Source organism: Macaca fascicularis, chromosome 11 (assembly GCF_037993035.2).
Source record: "Macaca fascicularis isolate 582-1 chromosome 11, T2T-MFA8v1.1".
Lineage (NCBI taxonomy): Eukaryota > Metazoa > Chordata > Mammalia > Primates > Cercopithecidae > Macaca > Macaca fascicularis.
Genome location: NC_088385.1, coordinates 23,396,511 through 23,424,411, shown reverse-complemented (window position 1 = coordinate 23,424,411; position 27,901 = coordinate 23,396,511). Strand labels below are relative to the sequence as shown.

Below are 27,901 nucleotides of genomic sequence, written 5' to 3'. Positions count from 1 at the left end.
ATATATAGTATAACAAATGAGAGCCTCTCGTATGCTTCTAGCCATGCATATAATATGTGTAACACTGTTCATTCCCCCAAAAATTGTTGACTTTCTATGCTGTATCCACTGATTAAAGTTCCACAACCACCAATGCATAAAATGATGAACATAGAAGGTCTTTTAAACATTTGGAAGCCATAGACGCTATTTATATCCCTATTTCTTCCGAATTAATATTGGCAGAAATTCACTCCAGATAAAAATAGTTGATGTTTTAAATTAGTTAATAATGTCCATAAAGCACTTATAAAGGAACTTAATGTTAAATGTTATTACTTTTATTAAACGTAAATATTAATGCTTTTCTTTTATGCTAATAGAATTTGTCAAGAAGAAATAACATCCATAATACATAAGCGTCTCTTATTCATAAATAAGTACAGAAACTAGATGAATTCTCCTGGAATATCTCTATAAAGTTATGATGTTAGTGATACACTTAAACCTGTAATGCTATTTAAAGAAGATATTACCATTATATCATTTCAAACTTGCACTGAATTACGAGCAATACTCATTGTAATAAGAAAAACGAGCAAATACTTTTTAAGGAAATCTCAGTTTGGTATGATTATTTATCATGTGAAGTTAAAATAATGCTTTTTTCCTCTCCTGTCTTTTTCCATAAACAAAAGCCACAGTGCCAAGACCAAAACATAAAAAACAGTTAAATTATATATTTTTCTTCTTTTTGAACAGAAATAGTAATGCCAAGTTCAGTTTGTTCCATTGATTTTTAAGCCAAATAAATGGCAAAAAATAGTGAAAAGCCTGGTCATATCATGTGTCATAAGCTTCTATTAAAGTCCTTATGTAAATTTCAGATCCCTAAGCTGCATGAGACAGAATCACTTCTGAGCTCAAAAGTTCCATGTGATAAGGAAAAAAAAAAAAAAAAAAAAAAAGGGAGGAATAGGGGGGAGCGGTCATATGCCTAGAGAATGAGAACACATATTCCTGTATGAAAAGTCAATATTTAAATACTATCTACTCCTTAAGTAATGACAACATGACAAATTATTCCTCATCCAGCAATTTCAGTTTACAGTCAAAGTAATAATATGCTATCCTACAATAAGGTATCATGGATATTAAAATGAGAGGATCTCAACTTACCTGTAATGTTTTAGAAACAGAAAAGCCTGAAAGCAGGGGAATAGAATAAATGAAACAAAAGGCTTTTTGGCTTTATTATTTATGCTTTAGATATAATTTCGCTAATTCCTCAAGGTCTGCTATATTTTATTATGGATTAACAGAGTTCCTCAAGACACACGGGTTCAGCAAAGTTTACATGAATAAATGAAACTCTTAAGTTCATAAATTATAATGCTTTCCTTTATTTTAGAAATATTAATTAAAAATTCACTATACACAGGGTTGCCATAATCAGTATAAAACAAAACTGGCTGCTGCAATTTTACTATTTAGCAAAACTTATTTAAAGTCATGCTGTATTTCTCCATGAAAAAGAAAACTAAATTGTCCTAGGATTACATTTCATAAATATATAGTTAATTGGAATACTCTTTAAAAACTCATGCAAAGGCCTAAAAATGCAATAATCGTGCATATACTACCATATTTTCGAGGTACCAGAAGAGAAATGTCACCACAGTTATGGCAATAAGTCACCGTAAAACTGAATAGGGACAATAAGCAGTAAAGGTGGAGTTAAGACCTGTCAATCCCCCAAATCATCATACATTCCCAGTATCAAAAAAAAAGAAAAAAAAAAAAAAATTCACTGCGTGTTTCTAACTTCAATATGGCTTCAATGGCCATGTTCTTTTTGCTTCATGAGATGGTCTTTTCTATATTTCCCAATCATCATCTTTGATAGACAACTTCTTTCTATTCCTCTGCTCCCAGTCTTGAGAACTAGAGCTTTTACATCTGTTTGCACTTCATCATGATGTAGTTTATTTTTGCGATTTCTACTCCATCTATTTGTCTCACCCACAATTTTCTGAGAAGGTTTTTCTCCCAAACTTAAAAAAAAAATACTCTTGAGGCACTGGAGCAAGATGGCCGAATAGGAACAGCTCCAGTCTCCAACTCCCAGCGCGAGCGACACAGAAGACCGGTGATTTCTGCATTTTCAACTGAGGTACTGGGTTCATCTCACTGGGGAGTGCCGGACGATCAGTGCTGGTCAGCTGCTGCAGCCCGACCAGCGAGAGCTGAAGCAGGGCGAGGCATTGCCTCACCTGGGAAGCGCAAGGGGGAAGGGAATCCCTTTTCCTAGCCAGGGGAACTGAGACACACAACACCTGGAAAATCGGGTAACTCCTACCCCAATACTGTGCTTTAAGCAAACAGGCACACCAGGAGATCATATCCCACACCTGGACGGGAGGGTCCCACACCCACAGAGCCTCCCTCATTGCTAGCACAGCAGTCTGTGATCTACCGGCAAGGCAGCAGCGAGGCTGGGGGAGGGGCACCCGCCATTGCTGAGGCTTAAGTAGGTAAACAAAGCTGCTGGGAAGCTAGAACTGGGTGGAGCTCACAGCAGCTCAAGGAAACCTGCCTGTCTCTGTAGACTCCACCTCTGGGGACAGGGCACAGTAAACAATAAGAAAAACAGCAGAAACCTCTGCAGACGCAAACGACTCTGTCTGACAGCTTTGAAGAGAGCAGTGGATCTCCCAACATGGAGGTTGAGATCTGAGAAGGGACAGACTTCCTGCTCAGGTGGGTCCCTGACCCCTGAGTAGCCTAACTGGGAGACATCCCCCACTAGGGGCAGTCTGACACCCCACACCTCACAGGGTGGAGTACACCCCTGAGAGGAAGCTTCCAAAGCAAGAATCAGACAGGTACACTCGCTGTTCAGAAATATTCTATCTTCTGCAGCCTCTGCTGCTGATAGCCAGGCAAACAGGGTCTGGAGTGGACCTCAAGCAATCTCCAACAGACCTACAGCTGAGCGTCCTGACTGTTAGAAGGAAAACTATCAAACAGGAAGGACACCTACACCAAAACCCCATCAGTACATCACCATCATCAAAGACCAGAGGCAGATAAAACCACAAAGATGGGGAAAAAGCAGGGCAGAAAAGCTGGAAATTCAAAAAATCAGAGCGCATCTCCCCCGGCAAAGGAGCGCAGCTCATCGCCAGCAACGGATCAAAGCTGGACGGAGAATGACTTTGACGAGATGAGAGAAGAAGGCTTCAGTCCATCAAATTTCTCAGAGCTAAAGGAGGAATAACGTACCCAGCGCAAAGAAACTAAAAATCTTGAAAAAAAAGTGGAAGAATTGATGGCTAGAGTAATTAATGCAGAGAAGGTCATAAACGAAATGAAAGAGATGAAAACCATGACACGAGAAATACGTGACAAATGCACAAGCTTCAGTAACCAACTCGATCAACTGGAAGAAAGAGTATCTGCGATTGAGGATCAAATGAATGAAATGAAGCGAGAAGAGAAACCAAAAGAAAAAAGAAGAAAAAGAAATGAACAAAGCCTGCAAGAAGTATGGGATTATGTAAAAAGACCAAATCTACGTCTGATTGAGGTGCCTGAAAGTGAGGGGGAAAATGGAACCAAGTTGGAAAACACTCTTCAGGATATCATCCAGGAGAATTTCCCCAACCTAGTAGGGCAGGCCAACATTCAAATCCAGGAAATACAGAGAACGCCACAAAGATACTCCTCGAGAAGAGCAACTCCAAGACACATAATTGCCAGATTCCCCAAAGTTGAAATGAAGTAAAAAATCTTAAGGGCAGCCAGAGAGAAAGGTCGGGTTACCCACAAAGGGAAGCCCATCAGACTAACAGCAGATCTCTCGGCAGAAACTCTCCAAGCCAGAAGAGAGTGGGGGCCAATATTCAACATTCTTAAAGAAAAGAATTTTCAACCCAGAATTTCATATCCAGCCAAACTAAGTTTCATAAGTGAAGGAGAAATAAAATCCTTTACAGATAAGCAAATGCTTAGAGATTTTGTCACCACTAGGCCTGCCTTACAAGAGACCCTGAAGGAAGCACTCAACATGGAAAGGAACAACCGGTACCAGCCATTGCAAAAACATGCCAAAATGTAAAGACCATCGAGGCTAGGAAGAAACTGCATCAACTAACGAGCAAAATAACCAGTTAATATCATAATGGCAGGATCAAGTTCACACATAACAATCTTAACCTTAAATGTAAATGGACTAAATGCTCCAATTAAAAGACACAGACTGGCAAACTGGATCAAGAGTCAAGACCCATCAGTCTGCTGTATTCAGGAGACCCATCTCACACGCAGAGACATACATAGGCTCAAAATAAAGGGATGGAGGAAGATTTACCAAGCAAATGGAGAACAAAAAAAAGCGGGGGTTGCAATACTAGTCTCTGATAAAACAGACTTTAAACCATCAAAGATCAAAAGAGACAAAGAAGGCCATTACATAATGGTAAAGGGATCAATTCAACAGGAAGAGCTAACTATCCTAAATATATATGCACCCAATACAGGAGCACCCAGATTCATAAAGCAAGTCCTTAGAGACTTACAAAGAGACTTAGACTCCCATACAATAATAATGGGAGACTTCAACACTCCACCGTCAACATTAGACAGATCAACGAGACAGAAAGTTAACAAGGATATCCAGGAATTGAACTCATCTCTGCAGCAAGCAGACCTAATAGACATCTATAGAACTCTCCACCCCAAATCAACAGAATATACATTCTTCTCAGCACCACATCGTACTTACTCCAAAATCGACCACGTAATTGGAAGTGAAGCACTCCTCAGCAAATTTACAAGAACAGAAATTATAACAAACTGTCTCTCAGACCACAGTGCAATCAAACTAGAACTCAGGACTAAGAAACTCAATCAAAACCGCTCAACTACATGGAAACTGAACAACCTGCTCCTGAATGACTACTGGGTACAGAACGAAATGAAGGCAGAAATAAAGATGTTCTTTGAAACCAATGAGAACAAAGATACAACATACCAGAATCTCTGGGACACATTTAAAGCAGTGTGTAGAGGGAAATTTATAGCACTAAATGCCCACAAGAGAAAGCAGGAAAGATCTAAAATTGACACTCTAACATCGCAATTAAAAGAACTAGAGAAGCAAGAGCAAATACATTCAAAAGCTAGCAGAAGGCTAGAAATAACTAAGATCAGAGCAGAACTGAAGGAGATAGAGACACAAAAAACTCTCCAAAAAATCAATGAATCCAGGAGTTGGTTTTTTGAAAAGATCAACAAAATTGACAGACCACTAGCAAGACTAATAAAGAAGAAAAGAGAGAAGAATCAAATCGACACAATTAAAAATGATAAAGGGGATGTCACCACCGACCCCACAGAAATACAAACTACCATCAGAGAATACTATAAACACCTCTACGCAAATAAACTGGAAAATCTAGAAGAAATGGATAATTTCCTGGACACTTTCACTCTTCCAAGACTAAACCAGGAAGAAGTTGAATCCCTGAATAGACCAATAGCAGGCTCTGAAATTGAGGCAATAATTAATAGCCTACCAACCAAAAAAAGTCCAGGACCAGATGGATTCACAGCTGAATTCTACCAGAGGTACAAGGACGAGTTGGTACCATTCCTTCTGAAACTATTCCAATCAATAGAAAAAGAGGGAATCCTCCCTAACTCATTTTATGAGGCCAACATCATCCTGATACCAAAGCCTGGCAGAGACACAACAAAAAAAGAGAATTTTAGACCAATATCCCTGATGAACATCGATGCAAAAATCCTCAATAAAATACTGGCAAACCGGATTCAGCAACACATCAAAAAGCTTATCCACCATGATCAAGTGGGCTTCATCCCTGGGATGCAAGGCTGGTTCAACATTCGCAAATCAATAAACATAATCCAGCATATAAACAGAACCAAAGACAAGAACCACATGATTATCTCAATAGATGCAGAAAAGGCTTTTGACAAAATTCAACAGCCCTTCATGCTAAAAACGCTCAATAAATTCGGTATTGATGGAACGTACCTCAAAATAATAAGAGCTATTTATGACAAACCCACAGCCAATATCATACTGAATGGGCAAAAACTGGAAACATTCCCTTTGAAAACTGGCACAAGACAGGGATGCCCTCTCTCACCACTCCTATTCAACATAGTGTTGGAAGTTCTGGCTAGGGCAGTCAGGCAAGAGAAAGAAATCAAGGGTATTCAGTTAGGAAAAGAAGAAGTCAAATTGTCCCTGTTTGCAGATGACATGATTGTATATTTAGAAAACCCCATTGTCTCAGCCCAAAATCTCCTTAAGCTGATAAGCAACTTCAGCAAAGTCTCAGGATACAAAATTAATGTGCAAAAATCACAAGCATTCTTATACACCAGTAACAGACAAACAGAGAGCCACATCAGGAATGAACTTCCATTCACAATTGCTTCAAAGAGAATAAAATACCTAGGAATCCAACTGACAAGGGATGTAAAGGACCTCTTCAAGGAGAACTACAAACCACTGCTCAGTGAAATAAAAGAGGACACAAACAAATGGAAGAACATACCATGCTCATGGATAGGAAGAATCAATATCGTGAAAATGGCCATACTGCCCAAGGTAATTTATAGATTCAATGCCATCCCCATCAAGCTACCAATGAGTTTCTTCACAGAATTGGAAAAAACTGCTTTAGAGTTCATATGGAACCAAAAAAGAGCCCGCATCTCCAAGACAATCCTAAGTCAAAAGAACAAAGCTGGAGGCATCACGCTACCTGACTTCAAACTATACTAAAAGGCTACAGTAACCAAAACAGCATGGTACTGGTACCACAACAGAGATATAGACCAATGGAACAGAACAGAGTCCTCAGAAATAATACCACACATCTACAGCCATCTGATCTTTGACAAACCTGAGAGAAACAAGAAATGGGGAAAGGATTCCCTATTTCATAAATGGTGCTGGGAAAATTGGCTAGCCATAAGTAGAAAGCTGAAACTGGATCCGTTCCTTACTCCTTATACGAAAATTAATTCAAGATGGATTAGAGACTTAAATGTTAGACCTAATACCATAAAAATCCTAGAGGAAAACCTAGGTAGTACCATTCAGGACATAGGCATGGGCAAAGACTTCATGTCTAAAACACCAAAAGCAATGGCAGCAAAAGCCAAAATTGACAAATGGGATCTCATTAAACTAAAGAGCTTCTGCACAGCAAAAGAAACTACCATCAGAGTGAACAGGCAACCTACAGAATGGGAGAAAATTTTTGCAATCTACTCATCTGACAAAGGGCTAATATCCAGAACCTACAAAGAACTCAAACAAATTTACAAGAAAAAAACAAACAACCCCATCAAAAAGTGGGCAAAGGATATGAACAGACATTTCTCAAAAGAAGACATTCATACAGCCAACAGACACATGAAAAAATGCTCATCATCACTGGCCATCAGAGAAATGCAAATCAAAACCACAATGAGATACCATCTCACACCAGTTAGAATGGCGATCATTAAAAAGTCAGGAAACAACAGGTGCTGGAGAGGATGTGGAGAAATAGGAACGGTTTTACACTGTTGGTGGGATTGTAAACTAGTTCAACCATTATGGAAAACAGTATGGCGATTCCTCAAGGATCTAAAACTAGATGTACCATATGACCCAGCCATCCCATTACTGGGTATATACCCAAAGGATTATAAATTATGCTGCTATAAAGACACATGCACACGTATGTTTATTGCAGCACTATTCACAATAGCAAAGACTTGGAACCAACCCAAATGTCCATCAGTGACAGATTGGATTAAGAAAATGTGGCACATATACACCATGGAATACTATGCAGCCATAAAAAAGGATGAGTTTGTGTCCTTTGTAGGGACATGGATGCAGCTGGAAACCATCATTCTTAGCAAACTATCACAAGAACAGAAAACCAAACACCGCATGTTCTCACTCATAGGTGGGAACTGAACAATGAGATCACTTGGACTCAGGAAGGGGAACATCACACACAGGGGCCTATCATGGGGAGGGGGGAGGGGGGATGGGGGAGGGATTGCATTGGGAGTTATACCTGATGTAAATGACGAGTTGATGGGTGCAGCACACCAACAAGGCACAAGTATACATATGTAACAAACCTGCACGTTATGCACATGTACCCTACAACTTAAAGTATAATAATAATAAATAAATTTAAAAGAAAAAAGTACTCTTTTAAGTGTGTATCGCTGATACTATGTAAACAACTTTCTCTAAAATCAGGGTTAAAATGATTTGAAAACAAAGAATATGATTACAAAATTGTCAAATTGAAATAGTTGTAGAGATCCAAGTGGAAACTGTCACCCAGAAGTATTTAAACACAACACCATAGAACTCAGCAAGGAAACGGTTTTGATGCAAGTTTGATAACCTGCAGATTTCCAGTAAGAATAAGCTTTAACTTGTAACACTTAAGAGTTTTCCAAGAATTGCTTATTACACAATGCATCACCACCCAACAAGGGGAAAAAAACAAAAACAAAAATTCTATGATCTAGAAAATCAAATCTAACAAGAAGCTTCATTTGTGTGACTTTTAAGATCATTTTAGTTCATTAATACCGCTAATATTATTCCAGGCTTTTTCTTTGTAGTTATCAGCCCTGCTAACTTTGGGTTTACTTATGTTTACACGATGGCTGAATTTTACATAAAATGGGACAATCACTTAAGGTTGACAACATAACTGCTAAGCCATCTTTGTTCTCCCAAGGTAAAACCTTTTAAGAAAATCAGTACCTTTGATGAGAATATAAAATCTTATGGGGAATGCTATTAAACAACATTTTAGTTTGTTCCCTAGAATGGCTATAAAGAAAAATTCCTGTACCATAAATGTTAATGCTATTAGAAATACATATTTATACATATAGCCTGGATATGTATTAATAAGAAATTAAAACATTCAATTTCTCCAAATTAAAAAAAAATTGTCTCAAGCATGTACTAAAAGCCTATATCCTGTGTTTTTTTGTTAGTATATGAAAATGGATGTTAATATTCATCTTAAAAGATCAACCATTTTCCAGTTTCTTTGCCTCAATTCACCCTCTCTAGTTAACTGTCCTTACTACCATATAACCTCCTCCACCCTATATCACCTTTACTTACCTCTGTATCTAATTATTTGTTCTAGTTAATACATCCTAGTCTTAGATTTCAATCTTCTCTGAGAACCTCATTATTTTTGGCACAATCTTTTTTTATCAGTTTTATCTATAAGTGGAGTAAAAATAAAAAGTCCACCCACAAAACTTCCCTTTTAGAGTATGTTGTCAGGATTAATAAAAAACAAGATCTTACTAAATGCTACAGATGCCATAAAGTCACCCAGCGTGAGATAAAAATGATTTCCCTTTGTCAGATACTGCAATTCAAAGATAAAGTTAACTGTTATCAAGTTAGTATATTTTTCTTCTGTTATTCTCTCAAGTGGAAGGCAAAACTTGAGAGTTGGAAAATTTTGAGAATGTGTATGTTTAGAGGAACGTACATGCAAAATATTTGCATTAATTTTCTTAATGTTTACAACAAGATATCTGGGGGAAAGAATATAATAAAAGTCACAACTGCAGCATTGGTCAGAAACTATTTGTGGCTTAAAGTGATAGGTATTATTTTTGTTTTTATTTCTCTCAAAATATGCTTTTGTACACTTAGTAAAATTGACTATTTTGTAAACTATTTGCAGTCCCTGCAGATAAACATCTATTATCAGTGGTCGTTTATTTGATTTCTTTGTTTCGTTTCAAATGAAGTACCACAGGTTGTGATTTGGCTAAACAAACACAAGGTAGTGCCCATCTCATGGGAATGATGTCCACAGGCCCCAACATAAGAGGGTCATTCAATAAGTATTAAACAACATGTCTACTAATCTATAAACATGGGGAAAACAATAAAAGCATAAATGCCAGTGGCAATTTTCCCTTTTATTTCTGTGGATTTGATTCCTGTTCATCAATATTCTTTTAAGAGACCAGGGCCCGTAATAAAGAGTGACTTAACCAAGGTCATCCATCAGTTTCCCTGAAACACGTGTTCCATGAAAGCACTGTGAGGACAGAGCCAAACTCTCCCTCCTCCTGCGAATCACTCGAACATATAAGTGTGGGAAGAGTGCATTCCTCCCCTACACTCAGCCATTAGATTTCTTGGACATAATTCCACTATGAGAAAACTACTTCAGGGTGAAATGAATATGTTCTTTAAAATTTTTATTTGATAGACTTAAAGATGAAACCTGAGAACCTGCAAGCATAAATGCTTTGAAAAAGCATATTCTCATTTTCCTATATAAAGTGTTAAGATTAATCACTAAATATTTATTTACTATGTTCCATACACCTGGCAATGAAATTATGCGGTAATTTCAGTGGTTTTCAACTAGAAGCAAAGTTGCCTCCCAGGGGACATTTGACAATGTCTGGAGACATTTTTCTTATCCCAACTTGGGGACTGGGGGTGTTGTTTCTGGCCTCTACTAGGTGGAGACCAGGGATGCTGGACAAATAATATACTAGTGGGTTCAGTTGTTAAAGAGAAACACTGTTTTCCCTTCTCTGAGGACAAAGAGAAATGTCTCCCCGTCCTCTTGACACTGTGTGCGCTGTGGACATTGTCAACAATATCCCTACTATGATAGATTTGCTAAAAACTCTGTCCTGTAGTTTATCAGTGCAAACTAAAGACATAATACTCAACAGTAACTAAATAAAAGCAATTTCAAAGAGTGGGGGAAGAGTATAAAACAACTGTCCAACAGTGCAGAACTGACTAAAGGATAAAATTTTAAATATCTAGAGGAAGATCTAATGGAGAAGATACATATGGTATTTAGGTCCTTTCCTGTCACTATTACATGCAATGACAAGGCCATCCTTACAATAACTGAGACCCTAGGCAAATACGTTTTGTGTGGTCCCTGTTAGTATAAACAAAATGTAAACAAATTTCTCAAAACAACAAGCAAACGAAAAACCCCAAAACCAAACTGTCTTTGGAAAGCTGCCATAAATTAAAGAATTATTGGAACAATTTCTGAACGAATATTAAGTGTTGTTAGGTTGATATATGGAAAAATGAAAAAGGAGGAAGAAATGCAAGTGAAAGACACTATGTTTGTAGAAAAAGTGGCACTGGCAGCTAGCTCCAGGGCATAAATTATTCCCTGGTAACATGTCAGACATTTGGGAGATGTAATAATGAGCTCCCAATCTGCTCACATTAATCCCTTGCAACAAATTCCTGGGAAATATGGCTGGTCATCTTTCTAAAATGTATTAAAAGGAATTAACTTCAATAAATATATATGGCATTACTCCAGATAAATCTGAAAAGGCATTTAAATTACTCTCCACATTCTCTTATCAAAAACAAATGATTTAACCTAGAAAAGAAGTGACCTGTCACTGAATCAGGCCATTAGTAGGCAAATGATTAGGTTAATCAACTTCAGTAGCTATCACTATCAGATCCATTCCCTTGAAATTACGGACAAAAAAGTAAAGCACAATGACTCCTCATCAGAATTCATCATTGAGACTTAACATTATGATATAAAGACTAACTGATCTAGGCAATTGCTTTTAGTCTAGAATTTTTACAATTTGTTGCCTCCAGGACTTGTTAAACCACTAAAGACATGCTCCAAAATAGGCCATGGGTCATTTTAAAGCATACTGATAGTCTAATGCATTTAATAACTTTTTTTACATCGGAATACTCAACTATCTTCCTATATTTTACACTTAATACTTGAATTATTTAGAATCATACAAACCAGAATTTTATTATCTAAAGAAAGACTTCAATCATTTGAAAACCAGATGGACAACACAAACATTTGTTTCTTGTAAGTACTTTTAAGTCCAGCTAATAAAGTCTGGCTGGTAGTCAAAATACCAATAATGTACTAAATAACTAAAAACTTGCTAGTTTTTCACTATTGGTAAATAAAGGCCTGAGGGTTCCAAGTATATTAAAATGTTAGGATGTTTACAAATTCACAAATTGAACTAATCTTTTCCACAAGGAACCTCCACTAGGTGAGAAGTAAATTACTGGCCCCTTGGAATCGCCTCCTACCATTTTTAAGCTTTTCAAAAACAAAAAAGGTGGCCGGGCGCAGTGGCTCACGCCTGTAATCCCAGCACTTAGGAAGGCCGAGGCGGACGGATCACGAGGTCAAGAGATTGAAACCATGCTGCCCAAAATGGTGAAACCCCGTCTCTACTAAAAATACAAAAATTAGCTGGGCGTGGTGGCGGGCGCCTGTAGTCCCAGCTCCTTAGGAGGCTGAGGCAGGAGAATGGCGTGAACCCGGGAGGCGGAGGTTGCCGTGAGCGATCGCGCCACTGCCCTCCAGCCTGGGCACTGGGCCAGACTCCGTCTCAAAAAAAAAAAGCATACTTTCTGTTGCCTCTTTTTACTTCCCACTGGAAAACTTCCCTTCAAGAATAAAAAATAAAAATGAAGAAAAAACAACAAGTAATTGCCTTCTGAGAATTTCATCCCAACTTCATTTGGTATTACTGGGAACACTGCCAGACAAAGGAGTTTTGCATGCGGCTGGAAGTTTGTTTATCATTTAGCATCTTTCCTACATTTGGATGATCTACTATTTGACAGTTATATACTTTTAAAAAAAAGAAGGAAGAAAAATCAGCCAGAAATCTATGAGTGAGCAGACAAATTATGAAAGAAAATTACTGAGAATAAAGTAATATAAATAAGCCTGAATGACATTCTTGCTGCGTCTAAAAAGTCATATGCAATTAAGGCTTGGAATTTACTAGAAGAAAGGTATTTTTCTATAGGACAAGTATTCGATATGAACGGTGCATCTTAAATTCTGTGATAATGCATATATGATACAATTTTGAAGTACGAAGGGAAATTTAAGAAAATCCCTTATTTATTAACTATCCAGGGAGAAGCCAGGGGAAGCTTAACTCTATCCTAGCAATGATTAAGGCTGAGGTGTAAAAAAAAAAAAAAAAAAAAATTAGATGCTGCTAGACGCCAACGTTTTGTCTATTTCTGATTCCTCAAAGGCTAAAAAAAAAGTACCTGACATATATCCATGTTTTGCAAATCAAAGTAAAATATGTTAAAATTCATCTTGCAGGCTAGCACACTCATGTCTCACACAGCTCTCTGCTTTTTACTGGGCAGGAATCAAGCGAGTTCCCTTTTGTATATATCTAAAACAATATTTTTCTAGCATTCAAGATTTTTCACTATTATATCCTCAATCCTACCAAGAAAATTGAAGTCAATAGGTTCATAATATCTTTTTAATGTTACAGTATCTGTCCTTATTTTTTTTTTCTCTCTCTCTCTCTCATTCTGCTAGAAATATTTCTACTTTTTTTTTTGAGACAGAGTCTGGCTCTTTCTTGCAGGCTGGAGTGCAGTGGCGCAATCTTGGCTCACTGCAACCTCTGCCTCTCTGCCTCCCAGGCTCAAGCTATTCTCCTGTCTCAGTCTCCCAAGTAGCTGAGACTACAGTCGCATGCCATCACGCCTGGCTAATTTTTGTATCTTTAGCAGAGGTGGGGTTTCACCATGTTGGTCAGGCTGGTCTCAAACTCCTGACCTCAGGTGCCACCTGCTTTGGCCTCCCAAAGTGCTGGGATTACAAGCATGAGCCACTGCCCCTGGCCTCTACTTTCTTTTCAAAGCTTCCCCATCTGTACTTTTCGGTGAATTTATCCAGTATTTCATTTGCAAACAGCGCCAGTTTCTGTGATGTAGTGTAAATGGCTGATATGGGGTGGGGGTGGGGGTGGGTCTCCTGTGAGGAAAATACATAAAGAAGTGCCAAAAGGACCACTCTGGAAGAAAGCACATTCCCTTCCCTGAACCTTCACCAATAATGAGTCCTGAATCAGCTCACTATTGAGAATTTTCAGTGTTTTCTTTTCCATACTAATTCTTTACATCTGCCAGTAATTAAGACACATATCTCACCTTAGCATTAAAAATAACTAACTAACTAAATAAATAAATCACTCTTGCTGCCACCTCTTGCTGCAATCCCAACTTTCTTTTAAAACAAAGCTCTTCCAAGAGACTCTTCTGGTATCTTACACTTTTCTCTTCTGTATTTTTCTTTCCACTACTTCTTGCTCAAAACTGTTTTTTGAAAGTTCACTAATGTCCTCCTAATCACTAAACCCAAAGACATCTGCTACATTTTAATTTTCCTGAACCTTGGTCTGTGATCTTATTCCTCTCCTTAAGTCCTTATTCAGAACTTTTGGTTCTGAATCATCTCTCCTCCCCCTGGTCTCTAGTAAGACCATGCGTACTCATATTAACTCAGCTTGTTTCTAGTCTTTACTAGAATCAGACTTTTTTTCTGTTTTTTCTTTTAATTTTCTTCTGGGAGTCTATCTACTGGTGGAGCTCAATTATCTCCTGTATGATTAGCATTCCCAAACTGACACCTTTTGTTCTAATCAGGCCTCGAGTATGTGTCTGTAACTTCGTTTTGGAATTGTCATCTTCACTTATCACTTAATATTGCTAACCCTGAACTCATCATCTTCCATCTAAACTGCTCTGTGTTAATGGTCCTAATTCTTATAGTACTCAGTTTCAAACTCTTGACCCTCTTATCTTCCTCTGCCTATCTAGTCAATAAAGTATAGCATTATCCAGATTATTCCTTCACAGTAATTGCTGTAAGAGTTGCCATCCACAAGTATTTATACAGAAGTTATAAAAAATTCACATATATTCAAATGTGTCCCACACTCTTCTCAGTTCAGACTTTTACTAAAGCTTTTTCATCCACCTTTTCCTCTGTACTTTTGAAAGTTTATCCGTCCTTAAAGCCACACCTCAGATACCATCACTTCTCAGAGGTATTTCCTAGTCTACTAGGGAGTAAGAAATACTCCTCCACCTAAATCCTATCTCACTTTGTATATATGCAGTCTTTTTTTATTTTATTTTTTGATATGGAGTCTCATTCTGTTGCCCAGGCTGGATGCAGTGGCACAATCTTGACTCACTGCAACCTCCACCTCCGGGATTCAAGAGATTCTCCTGCCTCAGCCTCCCGAGTATCTGGGATTACAGGCACCCACCATCATGCCTGGCTAATTATTAGTATTATTTTTTATTATTTTTAGTAGAGACGGGGTTTCACCATGTTGGAAAGGCTGGTCCCAAACTCCTGACTTCTGGTGATCTGCCTGCCTCGCCTTGGCCTCCCAAGGTATATATATAGTCTTATCACACTTTGTATATATGTCATTTAATGATGGGGATTTTGTTGTGGGAACATCATAGAGTATACTTACACAAACCAGATGGTATAGCCTATTACACACCTAGGCTATATATTATAGCCTGTTGCTCCTGGATTACAAATCTGTGCAGCATTTTACTGTGCTGAAAAGTGTAGGCAATTGTACCAAATGCTATTTGATCTAAACATAGAAAAGGCGTAGTAAAAACATGGCATTATAATTTTATCTGACCGCCATCATACATACTGTCATTCACAGATATGTCATCATGCACCACATACTCTATGTAATGTTGCATCTACCAGATTGCCTTATATGTGAATTATGTATACAAATATTACTCTATTTCCAACCATCATTTGTGAGCTCTTGGAAAGCAGTAACCTTGTCTTTCAAGTTTTCTTCAGTTAGACCCACCACAGTGCTGTAAACACAGCAAGTGCTTAGAAACCAGTTCTAAATTAACTAAGATGGAACTTGAGCAAGGCTTTGGAGTAAACTATTAAGAGGTCTGTGTTCAAGTGCAATTTGTCTGAAGTTCCCCTTGAAAAGCTGGAAGGCTTTAGACATATTGACCAAGGAGATAATACAATTAAAGAAGAGATCAATTATTCAAAACATGAACACATTATTATTGTTATTATTATTATTATTATTTTGTCAGTAGGGAATTGAAATCAGATAAGAGGTTATTACTCAAGGCTTAATTTATCTACCGGCAATTTCCAAATTCTTTGGAAATTCTCGTTCTTTTTAACGTTTTCTGCTATGGTTCTTATTGTTCTTATCTTTTGGTGTGTTGTGTTTATTTTTTACTTTGACAGTTTGCATCTGAGTTGAGGAATCAAAATGGGACAAAGGTATACTATATTTAGAATAGCTATTTTGCTGGTTAAGAGATCCAAAAAAGACTTGCTGTTTATAATGGTAATTCATGCAAGCCTATTTTAATGCTTTTGCTTTTTAGAACCACCTCAGGCTTTCAAATGTAATCAAACTTCATTTATGAAAATAGTTTATGTTTATATGTGGAATTCTCACATATTCTAGCTATATGCATTATTTGGAATTTTAAAAATTTTGTTCTTTTTATGCTGAAAGTTAACAAAAACAATACTGTACAATTGTGAGGGTTTTTTTTTTTTTTGACAATTTATACTGACATAGTGACCAATCTAAACCTGAAGATAAATTATACCAAAGCAAAATAGAGAGTAAATGACATATATCTTAAACAATAATTTTCTATATATAACACTACATTGCTTTGAAGAGACATGTCCTCAACAACTTCCTTGGCATGTTTTGAATATCAAAACGTTTTGGTAGCAATCATCAGAGACCATGGACCTTGTTACTTGCAGTTATCTTTACTTTTTTACTGGCTTAGAATCACAAAGAATTTACTCTGTGTTAATTTAATCCCTTCATTACTGACCTTGCAGCAAATTCTGATTTAAAATTTTATAGATGTGTACAGAGGGAGAGTTTTGAGAGAAACTGAAGGGGAGGTGAGAGTGAGGGAAAAGAAGTAAGGCATAAATTCTTTTAGATGATCCTAATTTAATTGGTTTACATTATTTACTAATCAAATTGATGATGGACAGAAATAAAATCAGTCATTAAAATGTGAACTAAAACAATTGATTGACTTGGTTTTATTTTCCTAGTGAACTAAATTACATAGAGTTATTCATACAAATTTAATGACAACACAAGAACACGTCACCTTTGTAAAACACTTGGGAGAAGCCCCCACTTTCCAATGAACTTTCATTTAAAGTATTGCACATTCAACTGCCTTTTGTAAATTATATACTTTTTAGTAGCAAATACAAAATGTGTGCAACAGAAGCAAAAATTTCCACCTACTTAATTTTTATTTTGCATGTTTACAGTCAGGTAACCATAGGCTGCCATGAGAGGAATTATTTTTATATTTCTTCACAAAGTGCTCTAGGAGAAGAAATAATATTCTTAGTGTAAAGCTCAGTCTTTATTCTGTCAGGGACAGTAATTATGGAAGCAAAACAAATCCACATTGTCTAATTAGGTCATTAAAAGGCATAAATGCGTCATGGAAGATTTTCTCCTTGCCTAAGACATAAAGTAAGACAATGAAAACAGTCTAGTAATATAGAAAGATTTAGAATTTGTTTCTTTTCAAAAATAATAGGTCCTTTCATCTTTCTGTTTCCCTCAGATGAAGAGAGTTAATTTAGAGACAAAATCTTGTAATTAGTTCAGAGTTTAGTCTGATTATATTTCAAAATATTTAACCAAAAACAGGAAGCTGAAGAAAAAAACAAAATACACAGAAAAATTGTCAAAGGAAATGCATAAAGAGAGTGGGTTGCTGATCGAAATGTATTCTGCAGAGACAAGATGAATATAAAATCTATAAACCAATCTGGGATACCAGAAAGCTCTGAGGAGGAATATTCTGGCATCTGCCTTTGGGATTTGAAATCCAGATTTTAATTACAGTTAACTTAAATAAAAACAAATGGCATGGTTATTTCGCCTCTTACTCTCTCTACTTTTTATCATATCTTGAGTTTTAGGAAACCCATGGCTGAAAGTGTTAAGAAACAAAACATGAAAAAGAAAAGGAAAATAAACTTACCTGAGATCCTCTTGACCCTCGTTTGTGGTCCCATTCTGAATGCCCCATGAGCTGTAAAGATGATAATTATAATAAGTTAAATGATTATTTTACCTGACAAACACTTTTCTTCTTTATTTTAAAGAATAATCAGGTTTTTCCGATCTTTATTAGTAATATATTAAATAGCTATCATGAATAAATTAACACGCCTAAATTAGTAGCAAACTCCTAGTTTGATAGCTAGTATTTCAACTTCTAATCATTTTGAGAGTATTTTAATAACACTGTGTGATAAAATAAGCTACTGTATAGCTCTGTCAGGAACATCCTAGATAGATGTTAAACCATGTATAGCTTTATTTGCATGTTATTAAGCCTTTCGCTTCTCAAGAAAATATTCTGGGTAAATTACTACTATCGTTAAACCTGGTGCCACAAATTATAAGAACCAGAAGGCCAAATTAGTTCAATAATTTTTAATCCTCCTTCAAAACTGTAAAAATCTTGAAAGTTCTAAAGAGTAAAATTATTAAATATTTAATGTGAAATATGCCCACATAGTCACAAAATGTAGACTTTCAATAATAACCTATAAAATATTATCACGTTATTCCTATGGTGGTAATAGCCCTGAGCTACCTTGCTTACAAAGAATAATATTTACTTATTGAAAATAACATTTAACGTTAAGAATATTAAGGAAATACAAGATATTGACTGAGAGAAATGAAACTCCATTCATCTGTCAGTAATCTCATTACTCATCAGTACCAACTGAAGAAGTATCTACAACTAATAAGCTAGCACAACAAGATGGACTATAAATGAATGTATGTACATTATTAGCTTTTGTGTATAACAGCAATGACTCCTAAGTAGACTTAACAACAAACAACTGTTCACAATAGCAACAAAAATAATATGCCTTTGAACATTATCAAGAAATGTTTGATAACCATATACAGAAAATGGTAAAAATTTACTGATGGACATACAGTGCTACTAGTAAAGAAGACTTAATTCTATAAACTATTGAGTGCTCAGTTCTACTCAAACAAATTTCACTAGATTTCAGGTTTAACTAGATTTCAGTCAAAAGCTAATAGTATTTTTAATTTTGAAAAAACATAAATTTCATTGGAGAGTATACGCATATACAATCAGTTGTCAGATGAATAAGTGTAGAGATACAACGGAGAACATGAGAACTATAGCTCATGATGTTATACGGTGTGCTGAAGTTTGCTAAGAGGGTACATTTTAGGTGATTTCACCAGACACAAAGAAAGTTAAAACTATGAGAGATGTTAATTCGCTTGACCTTAGTAATTATTTTACATTGTAAATATATATCAAAACATCATGTTGTACACCTCAAGTATATACAATAAAAAAGAACTCATTAGAGGTCCAGGCACAGTGGCTCATGCCTGTAATCCTAGCACTTTGGGAAGCCAAGGCGGGCAGATTACCTGTGGTGAGGAGTTCGAGACCAGACGCTGCCTCTACTAAAAGTACAAAAATTAGCCAAGCATGGTGGTGTGCACCTGTAGCCCCAGCTACTTGGGAGGTTGAGGTGGGGGAATTGCTTGAACCTGGGAGGCAGAGGTTGCAGTGAGCCAAGATTGCACCACTGCACTCCAGCCTGGGAGACAAAGTAAGACTCCATCTCAGAAAAAAAAAGAATCCATTAGAAAATGTTACAAGTGATGAAAATACCTTTCTGGTTGTTAAAATATATTGTAAAATTTAACCAAATTTTGGGATAATTGTTTAGTATTAAAATGCAAATGAATGAAATAATTTGGAATAAATATACGTATGTGTACCAACAAAATATAAAAAAGAAAATACCAAAAATATTTTGTGTTTGATAAATTAATCAACTAATGAAAAAAGGAGTTTGTGACCAGCCTGGCCAACATGGTGAAACTAAACTTCTCTACTAAAAATACAAAAATTAGGTGGGCGTGGTGTGGCATGCCTATACTCCCACCTTCTTGAGAGGTTGAGGCAGGAGAATTGCTTGGACCTCAAAGGCCAAGATTGCAGTGAGCTGAGATTGCACTGCTGCACTCCAGCCTGGGCGACAGAGTGAGACCCTGTCTCACAAAAAAAAAAAAAAAAGAAAAAGAAAAAGAAAAAGAAAAAGAAAAAGAAAAATGGACTTTTAGAGGAAAAAATAATTAGAGCCTAACCTTATATTAAATGCTAATATTAATTATAAATTTAAAAGACAAATTTTTAAAAAGACAAACCTGTAAATATAAAATAGAATAAAATCCAGGCAAATATTCAACCTATCTTGGGAAATAAAAAAAATTAAAGAAATCTAAATCTTTTTTTAAAGATTTTTTTTATTACACAAGAGGACAATTGATCTGGCTATATAAAACTTCAGAGTATTTGCATAAATGTCACATCGGTAAAGTATCTGTAGTAGTAAACCGTAGGTAAAGAATAATATCTTCAGGACAGTAAGGGTTCTTACAAATTCCAAAGAATCCCAACCCTAGTAAAAAATTGAGGGAAGACTAAGAACAACTTACAAAATAAATAGATCTATGGAAAGAAATTTAACTATATTGGAAGTAAAAGAAATTCAATATCAACTATGACAAGATACTACTATTGCCTATTATATTTACAAATTAATAATGTTGAATATTCAGAAAAGGAGTAAACTAAGCATATATATTGCTACTATATAACAAATACACATATATACATTGTGTTGACATATTTACACATATATAAAAAATATATAATACATATATTCTTAAAAATTCATAGCCTTTGAACCAGTAAACTAAGATGTAAAAATTCAGTAACTATAATGTGCTACTAATTGTATATCCAACAAAAGGGAAATTACTCAATAGATTACAGTACACAAAATGATACCATATAGCAATTAAAATTTGGCTTCCAAGGCCTTTATAAAAAAGAACATGTGAACTGTTCATGGTATAATAAGTAAAAAACATAACAAAGTAATTTAATGAATTTTAAGCTACTCTTTTTTAACAGACATAGTCAATCATTTTAAGCCTTGGAATTACCATGATGATTTAATTGTAGTTTGGCTAGCACACAATTTTGGGTACACTGACCTAGATAATCATTATATAAAATTGAATGCTTACATAGTAGATATTTATTTAATGCTTTAATTGTTTAATTTATGGATTTATTGGTACTACATCATCTCAAAAATGTTTATTGATACTAATTTAAAGTTGCCTATAATATAGTTCACAAGCAATAATTAACTAATGAAATAAATAATATGATTTAGAAACATAAATTAAAATCAGTTAATTAATTGTTCACTAGAACTATCAAAAACAATTCTTGACACATTTCAAACATTGACGATACCTTACATTAAAATAGGAGGACGAGATGATTATTTTTGGCAACTTTAAAGTGGCAATAAATTGAGCAGTAGGCCTCTAGTGAAATGATTTATCCACATCTTCTGGAAGATTTATAAAATGCTGACTATTAAACCTGTTATCCCCCTTACTAATGAGTGTAAACTAACAGGATCAAAATAAGGTGGTAAATTCTCCTATCACAGCTAAAAAAGGCAAATAAATCTTACAAACACAAGTTGTAATCCATAATATATTGATTTAAGAGAGAGTGTTTGATGATGACAGTAAGTCAAAAAGGAAACATTTTCGTAGGACCAGAATTAAAATAAGAAAAGCATGTAATCACGGCCTTCTGCCATTAATTATCTTAACGATGATGATTTTAGTCAAAGAACAAAACACTCAAAGTTTAGACTAATTTAGGTCATCATTTAGTACAGAAGATAAGATCAATTTGGTAATTTGCAAATCAGAGCTTGTATGATGCATTTCAAAAAATTCACTAAGTTTGACTTTTTCTTTTAAAGCATAAAACAGTAAAATTTGCCAAGTGTGTTATGTATCAGAAAGTTATTTCCTAGCATTATATAATAAACTGAGAAATACGTAGGGCAAAGAAATTCTTTTCTATTCTTATATATATATTAATATCATCTTTATATTATATTTGAAAGGTATGAGCTGACCAAGAATGTGGTAGTATTTTTAAATGTACACTATGGCTACTTTTTTCAAAGTAATAGGAAATGTTACAGAAATCTACATCCTATGTGAAGTATATTCAAAAAGAATGAACTCTGCATATGACAAATGAGATACTGTAATGTTCTACAGTCAATAAGAGAACCAAAGGAATTGAACAGGATATTTTTCCTTTTGGATTTGAAGAATACAAAGTATTTATCATTAAACTTCTATTTCTAATTAAAATAATCTGAGCCAAAATTTAGCATTTATTATTTCACTGTATTCCCTCCCTCCCTCCCTCGCTCCCTCCCTCCCTCGCTCCCTCCCTCCCTTCCTTCTTTCTTTTTTAATGCAAAGGAAGAGGCAATGGTGGGGGTAAGGACTGCATAGTGTCAGCGCTTTATTCCTTCCCATGATTACAGCATTCTGGCCACTAGATGGTGCATGGGGTGGAGAGTGGGAGATGTAAGGATAGACTTCATATTAGCACATGACAATATATGAATTTTTATCCTACTTGTACAAAAAAAAAAATTTTACTGTCATAAAAACATTGTTCTCAGATAATGGCTGAATGACTACAATAAGAAGCATATTGTCAGAATCCTTTTTAAAAAAATTATCCACAGTGTGATAAACTGACTTAGTATTACAGATTATTTAAACTAAAATGAGGCATTTAGCTACCGGTAAGTATTCCTGTTAAAGCAGAACCATAGGGATAAATGTTTCACAAACACATCTCCCTAGGCCTACTTTCTTGATGTGTGATTACAACAAATTAAAAAAAAAGGTTATTTACAATAAATAGTAAAGAAGACAGTTTGCACATTGAGGTCAATGAATTTCAGAATTAAGTGCAAAATGATGCTAATATTGTTTCAAAGAGAAAGTCAAACCATCCTTTCAATCAAACGGATAAGACTGGTGTTAAGTTGCAGATGACCAAAGTAATCATTTGACATTATCATAGTAGCAGATAAAAGACATTAATGGGTCACAGACAATGAGGAAAAGAAATAGAAACTGTGGAATTTTCCTTTTTGCAAAATAATTCATTTTGACTAAACTTTCAAGAGAAATGAATAGCAGCATGTTACTTAAGCAATTCTGGGGAAAGAGAAACTTTATTAAGATAATATGATACTCTTTTTGGAGAAGGAATGCTTACGATTTTAAGATTAGTTATATAAAGTTGCTGGAAATATAAAACAGAGAGGGAGAGACTGAGACTGGAAAAATAAATAAAAGTAAGTTTAAATATATTCTAGTTGATAAGAGTACATGACTACTTAATTCAGGGAGAAAAAAAATGTTTGTCTCTCACCATCTATAAAAAATACCCTCTGGCTATTTTATGATTACTCCTCTGGGTAATGACATTTTAATAAGCATCTTACCAGAAGGTCTGGGGATATACAGGTCACCAAGGTTATGCCTGCAAATGGCAAACAAAATCTTTCCATCTGATGAAGAAATTCTCTAAAACATTTTTTTTTAAAAGAGTATCTTTCTTCTCTTCTCAGTTCTCATTAACCAAGATAGGCACAATGAAGACCCTTAAACTTATTCCTGGCAAACTAAGTGAACTTCCTTGAAAAGAAACACAATCTGTTATAGAAAGCATTTTGAAAATCCTAACTGCTTTGACACTAAGTCATTTTGATCCTTATGGAATAAATTCTCTCTCTCTTTTATTTTTAATAATAAATTTCTACATCACAGCCTTCAACTAACAGTATGTTACACAGTACTTAGCTCCAAGGAAAACAAAACTGCTGCCAAACACAGAATTTAAAAAGTTCACAGGAGAAGCAAAGAAGAAGTCAGTATGGAAACAAAAAGGTTCTATCCAAGCAGAGATATTTTTAACAATAGCATGAGAAATAAAGGTTGCTGAAAATATATTTCTGTAGGTAAAATATTTTGCTTTAATGTTTATATGTTTTTCTCCTGTTGTTTGTTTACATAAAAATTAACGCCTTTTTAGGGGTTTCTTGGGAGAAAAATTCACCACAACTATTACTAAAGGGATGAAAGCTGAAGGAGCACTGTAACTTGATGGGAAATAAAAAAATTATTCTTTGAATGTACCTTAAAGAGGGGAGAAGTTTTAGATACAAAAAAAAAAAGAGGGTAACGATGGAAAGTAATAGTCACCATAGTTAACTTTGCACTACTCTCAAGGAAACTATTCTTTTACAGCAGCTGAAGATGGCTAAAATATATTTCTGAAGACATATAAAACTAATATACATACAAGGATGTAAAGGTTACCACACAGTCCACTTTTTATTTCATCATTTACTCATCAAGTAAATATGTATTGTATGCCTATTATGTGCAAAGCACTGTTCTAGGCACAAACTGTATGTCATTGAACAAAACAAGACATATCTCTGACTCCTGGCTATTACATTTTAGTGAAGGAAGAAGATAAACACATAAACATAATATACTAGGTGATGATAAAGCTATAAAGAAGCTTAGAATAGAATAAACAAAGGGAGAAGGAGTGGGGGTAATGGATGGTAGGGGCTGGAAGCTGAGGTAAGTTAATATAAGTACAGTACATCAAAAAAGTCCTTTCTGAAAAAAGTGACATTTTATCAGATAATTGTATGAAGAGCCAGACACATGGGGGAAATGCATGCCAGATAGAGGAAATGGAAGATGAAAAGGCTCTGAGGTAGGAGCAGGAATGGTACCTTAGGAACAGCAAAGCATCTCTATGCTGAAATCTAAAAAGGGTTTGGATCTTTGTGATCATAGCCATATATTTGGTATTTACTATCTTCCTTTAGTACAAACTTGGTCTATAAGTTAATCATTAGCTTCATTAATTCAAAATTATAAGAAAAAATTCTCTAGGGAAATACTAATACACCAGGGATTCTTCTGTCTCCAAACTCTTACTTAATTCCATTCAATACAACAAGAATTTATAGCATCTGCACCACGTGCCACAAACGTATCCTTATATTAGTCATACTACATAACACAGTTTTATTGTCGCTTTACATATGGGTTCCGTTTTTCAAGAGTCACCAAATGCATGAGAGCAGGGGTTGTCTTTTAGAACCACATTTACTCTGATGCATACAGAGTTTTCGATTTGATAAGAAACTAAAAGCTCTTCTTTAACCATGACATGTTTGATTGGATTCTTTCCTTGGCATACTCTTTTCCTTAATTTCTATGCTACCTATATTTGCTCTCTGCAGCATTCCATGGGAGAAGATGAGCCTGAACTGTGTGTTTCCCCTGCCTGTAGGCTCTAGCAGAGGTCAGTGCTCTAGACTGGCAAGATCTCTGATAGTTTAGGCCAGTCTCAGCCATTGTCTAATCATTTTGGGAAATTGTTCTTATTTTTTGGTGCTCCTTTCCTGGGTCTCTTCTTATCAATGGAGTAAGAATGTCAAAATTACCTTGCACTTATCAGAAAAGGAAGAGTGGAAATCTGCATTTGGTCTGGGGCTTAGGCCAAAGAAGCTAACAGAATTCCTGGGATTCCCATATACTGTTTCTCAGCCCTCCAGGCGTCAATACTGGGATTTGGGATCTAGAAAGACCTAATACAGGTGGTACTGAAAAAGATTTACCCATCTGCATAATTTTTTTTAAATCTCTGCTGGCAGGAACCACCTGCATAACTTAATTTACAAACTAGAAGACCACATCAGCCTCGTGTGGGTAAAACAGATGTGACTAGCAGCCATACTCTCATAAGCAGAACACCTCGATTACAGCTACTTCATCACATCTCCACGTCTCCCCGCTCCTCAGATCAATCCCACTCTACAATGTATTATCAAGTGATGTTGATTTCATTGAAGATTTCATGGGGAGACGCAAGGACATCGTTACATTATACAAAAAACAGCAAAAAGCCATATAAATATCCATTCGATATCTCTTCACCAAACTTTTCATCTTTTTTTTTTTTTTAAGTTTTTTGTTTGTTTTGTTTTTGGCAGACACTACCTCTTGCCCTTCACTCTTGGGATAGGGCAAGAGGATTGTGTCTTTTTCAGCATACTGGTCCCAGCCTTTCCTCCAGGATCTTTCTCAGGATCTAAATCTCTTACTGTTCTCCAAACAATTTAGCTTTCTCCTGTATTCCTCTTAAACCTTCAGACAAATTAGCAGGAACAAAGAGATTCCTTAGAATTCTTAAAATTGACCCTCCTTTTAAAAAGCACTGAGAGCCTGATACATAGCATTGTGACTGAAATTAACAGATACTTTTTCCTTTCACAGTTGCTGATAACTAGCTAAATTCCATCCACTTGGTTGATACTAAATCCCTGATTCTGACTCGTAGCATTTCAATATAGCAGCCAGTGTAAATTTCGTAAGCACTGGGAATGAGAAGGCTTCAGATAGAGACAAATTCAGATATTCTGGAGTTTGAAATTCTAACCTCTCTATTACAATTTCTGTATCTATTTCTGATAACGATGTTCTCATATACTGCTTTAGAATGTTTCCATAATTCTATTTCTGTCCTTGTTATCACAATGATAATAATTACTCTAAACCTATATGCTGCCATTAATCTTACAAAGTTTCCATTATTTTCATTTAATACATTTGGTTTATCTTGAATACTTGAAATTTTTACAACTTTTATTGCTAATTTGCATTTTGGGGACTATTAATAATAATGTAATCGTATCAGTCTCATGCTTAAGTTTTCCTATGAGGTATTTTATGAAAAATGGTAATAAAGCAAAATAAGCTTGTGAAATTCTGCAAAATATCATCCCTCCTTGGATAGTCCCAGTACCTGTTAGCATGTTACAGCTTGAGGAAGTTTTAAAGGAACTCAGCTGAAATATTTCTAGAAGTATGTGATTATAGAACCTTTTTTGTTTCAAGAGAGATTTACAGGTTTCCATGGAACACAAACACGTTTTAAGAAATATTTCTTACAGTTTTATAATTTTTAATACATAATTTCATCACCAAGAAACCATAGAGGCATATGCTTCATATTTTATGGATATGGAAATGAATTAAGAGAGGAGAAATGAAACATAACCCAGCCAGTGGTTAAATACGGATTAAAATATAGGTTGGCTGGCTACAAATCATAAACTTTTTTATTCCTGCTGTGCTACTTACAACAATAAATAATTACTGAGTCCAAACTAAGTATCAGGTCCTTGGTACTGAAGTATATTCGTAAGGAAAAAGAAAAAGACTTCAGATTTGATTTGTCTTCAAGGAACTCATGGTTATAGTTAATATGATGGGTTTATTTCTCCAAAATCTATTTTCTACCCTCTAATCTCCACCTTGTTTAAAACAGTGAAATAAGAGAAAAATGTAATGTCTCTGAAAATCTTCGTAAGTACTATAAATTAATCATATTTTTTAAATGTTGGCTAAATAATTACCTCAAAATATAAATTATATATCAGATGTTTAGTTATACTAAATTCTCTATTAGCAAATCTCAATACAACTTTTTCATTTATGTATTCACCCACCCACTCATTCATGTGTGCATTCTTTCAATATTTATTAGGGAAATATATATATGCACATATAAAATATATATTTAAATATATATTATGTATATTTTATATTTATATATCTTATACTCAGCATAAAAAATATTGAAATTGCCAACCCAAAGGCACCACAGGAGTCTTGAAGTACCTTATGAATAATTAAAAAGTGTAGGCTACATGTTATGCATGTTAGCTCTGGAGTCAACTGGTTCAAATCCCACTTGACTTTATATTCAGTCTTACTAGATACTTGATCTTGACAAGTTATTTAATGTCTTTGTGCCTCAATTTCATGTCTCCATAACTTAGCTAATAATAGCATCCAATTTGTATGGTTTTGTGAGCATTAAATGAATCATTAGATTTAAAAAGCCTTAGTA

General features: G+C 35.3%; 1 protein-coding gene across 1 annotated transcript in view; it reads right to left on the bottom strand.

Annotated features, from left to right (window-relative positions):
* PDE3A (phosphodiesterase 3A) overlaps positions 1–27,901 on the bottom strand; it is a 315,011-nt gene that overhangs the window by 113,451 nt on the left and 173,659 nt on the right. The window contains exon 2 of the mRNA XM_005570302.5: positions 17,954–18,004. Within this exon, the coding sequence (XP_005570359.3) occupies positions 17,954–18,004 (51 nt within the window). The remainder of the gene's footprint in view (positions 1–17,953; positions 18,005–27,901) is intronic.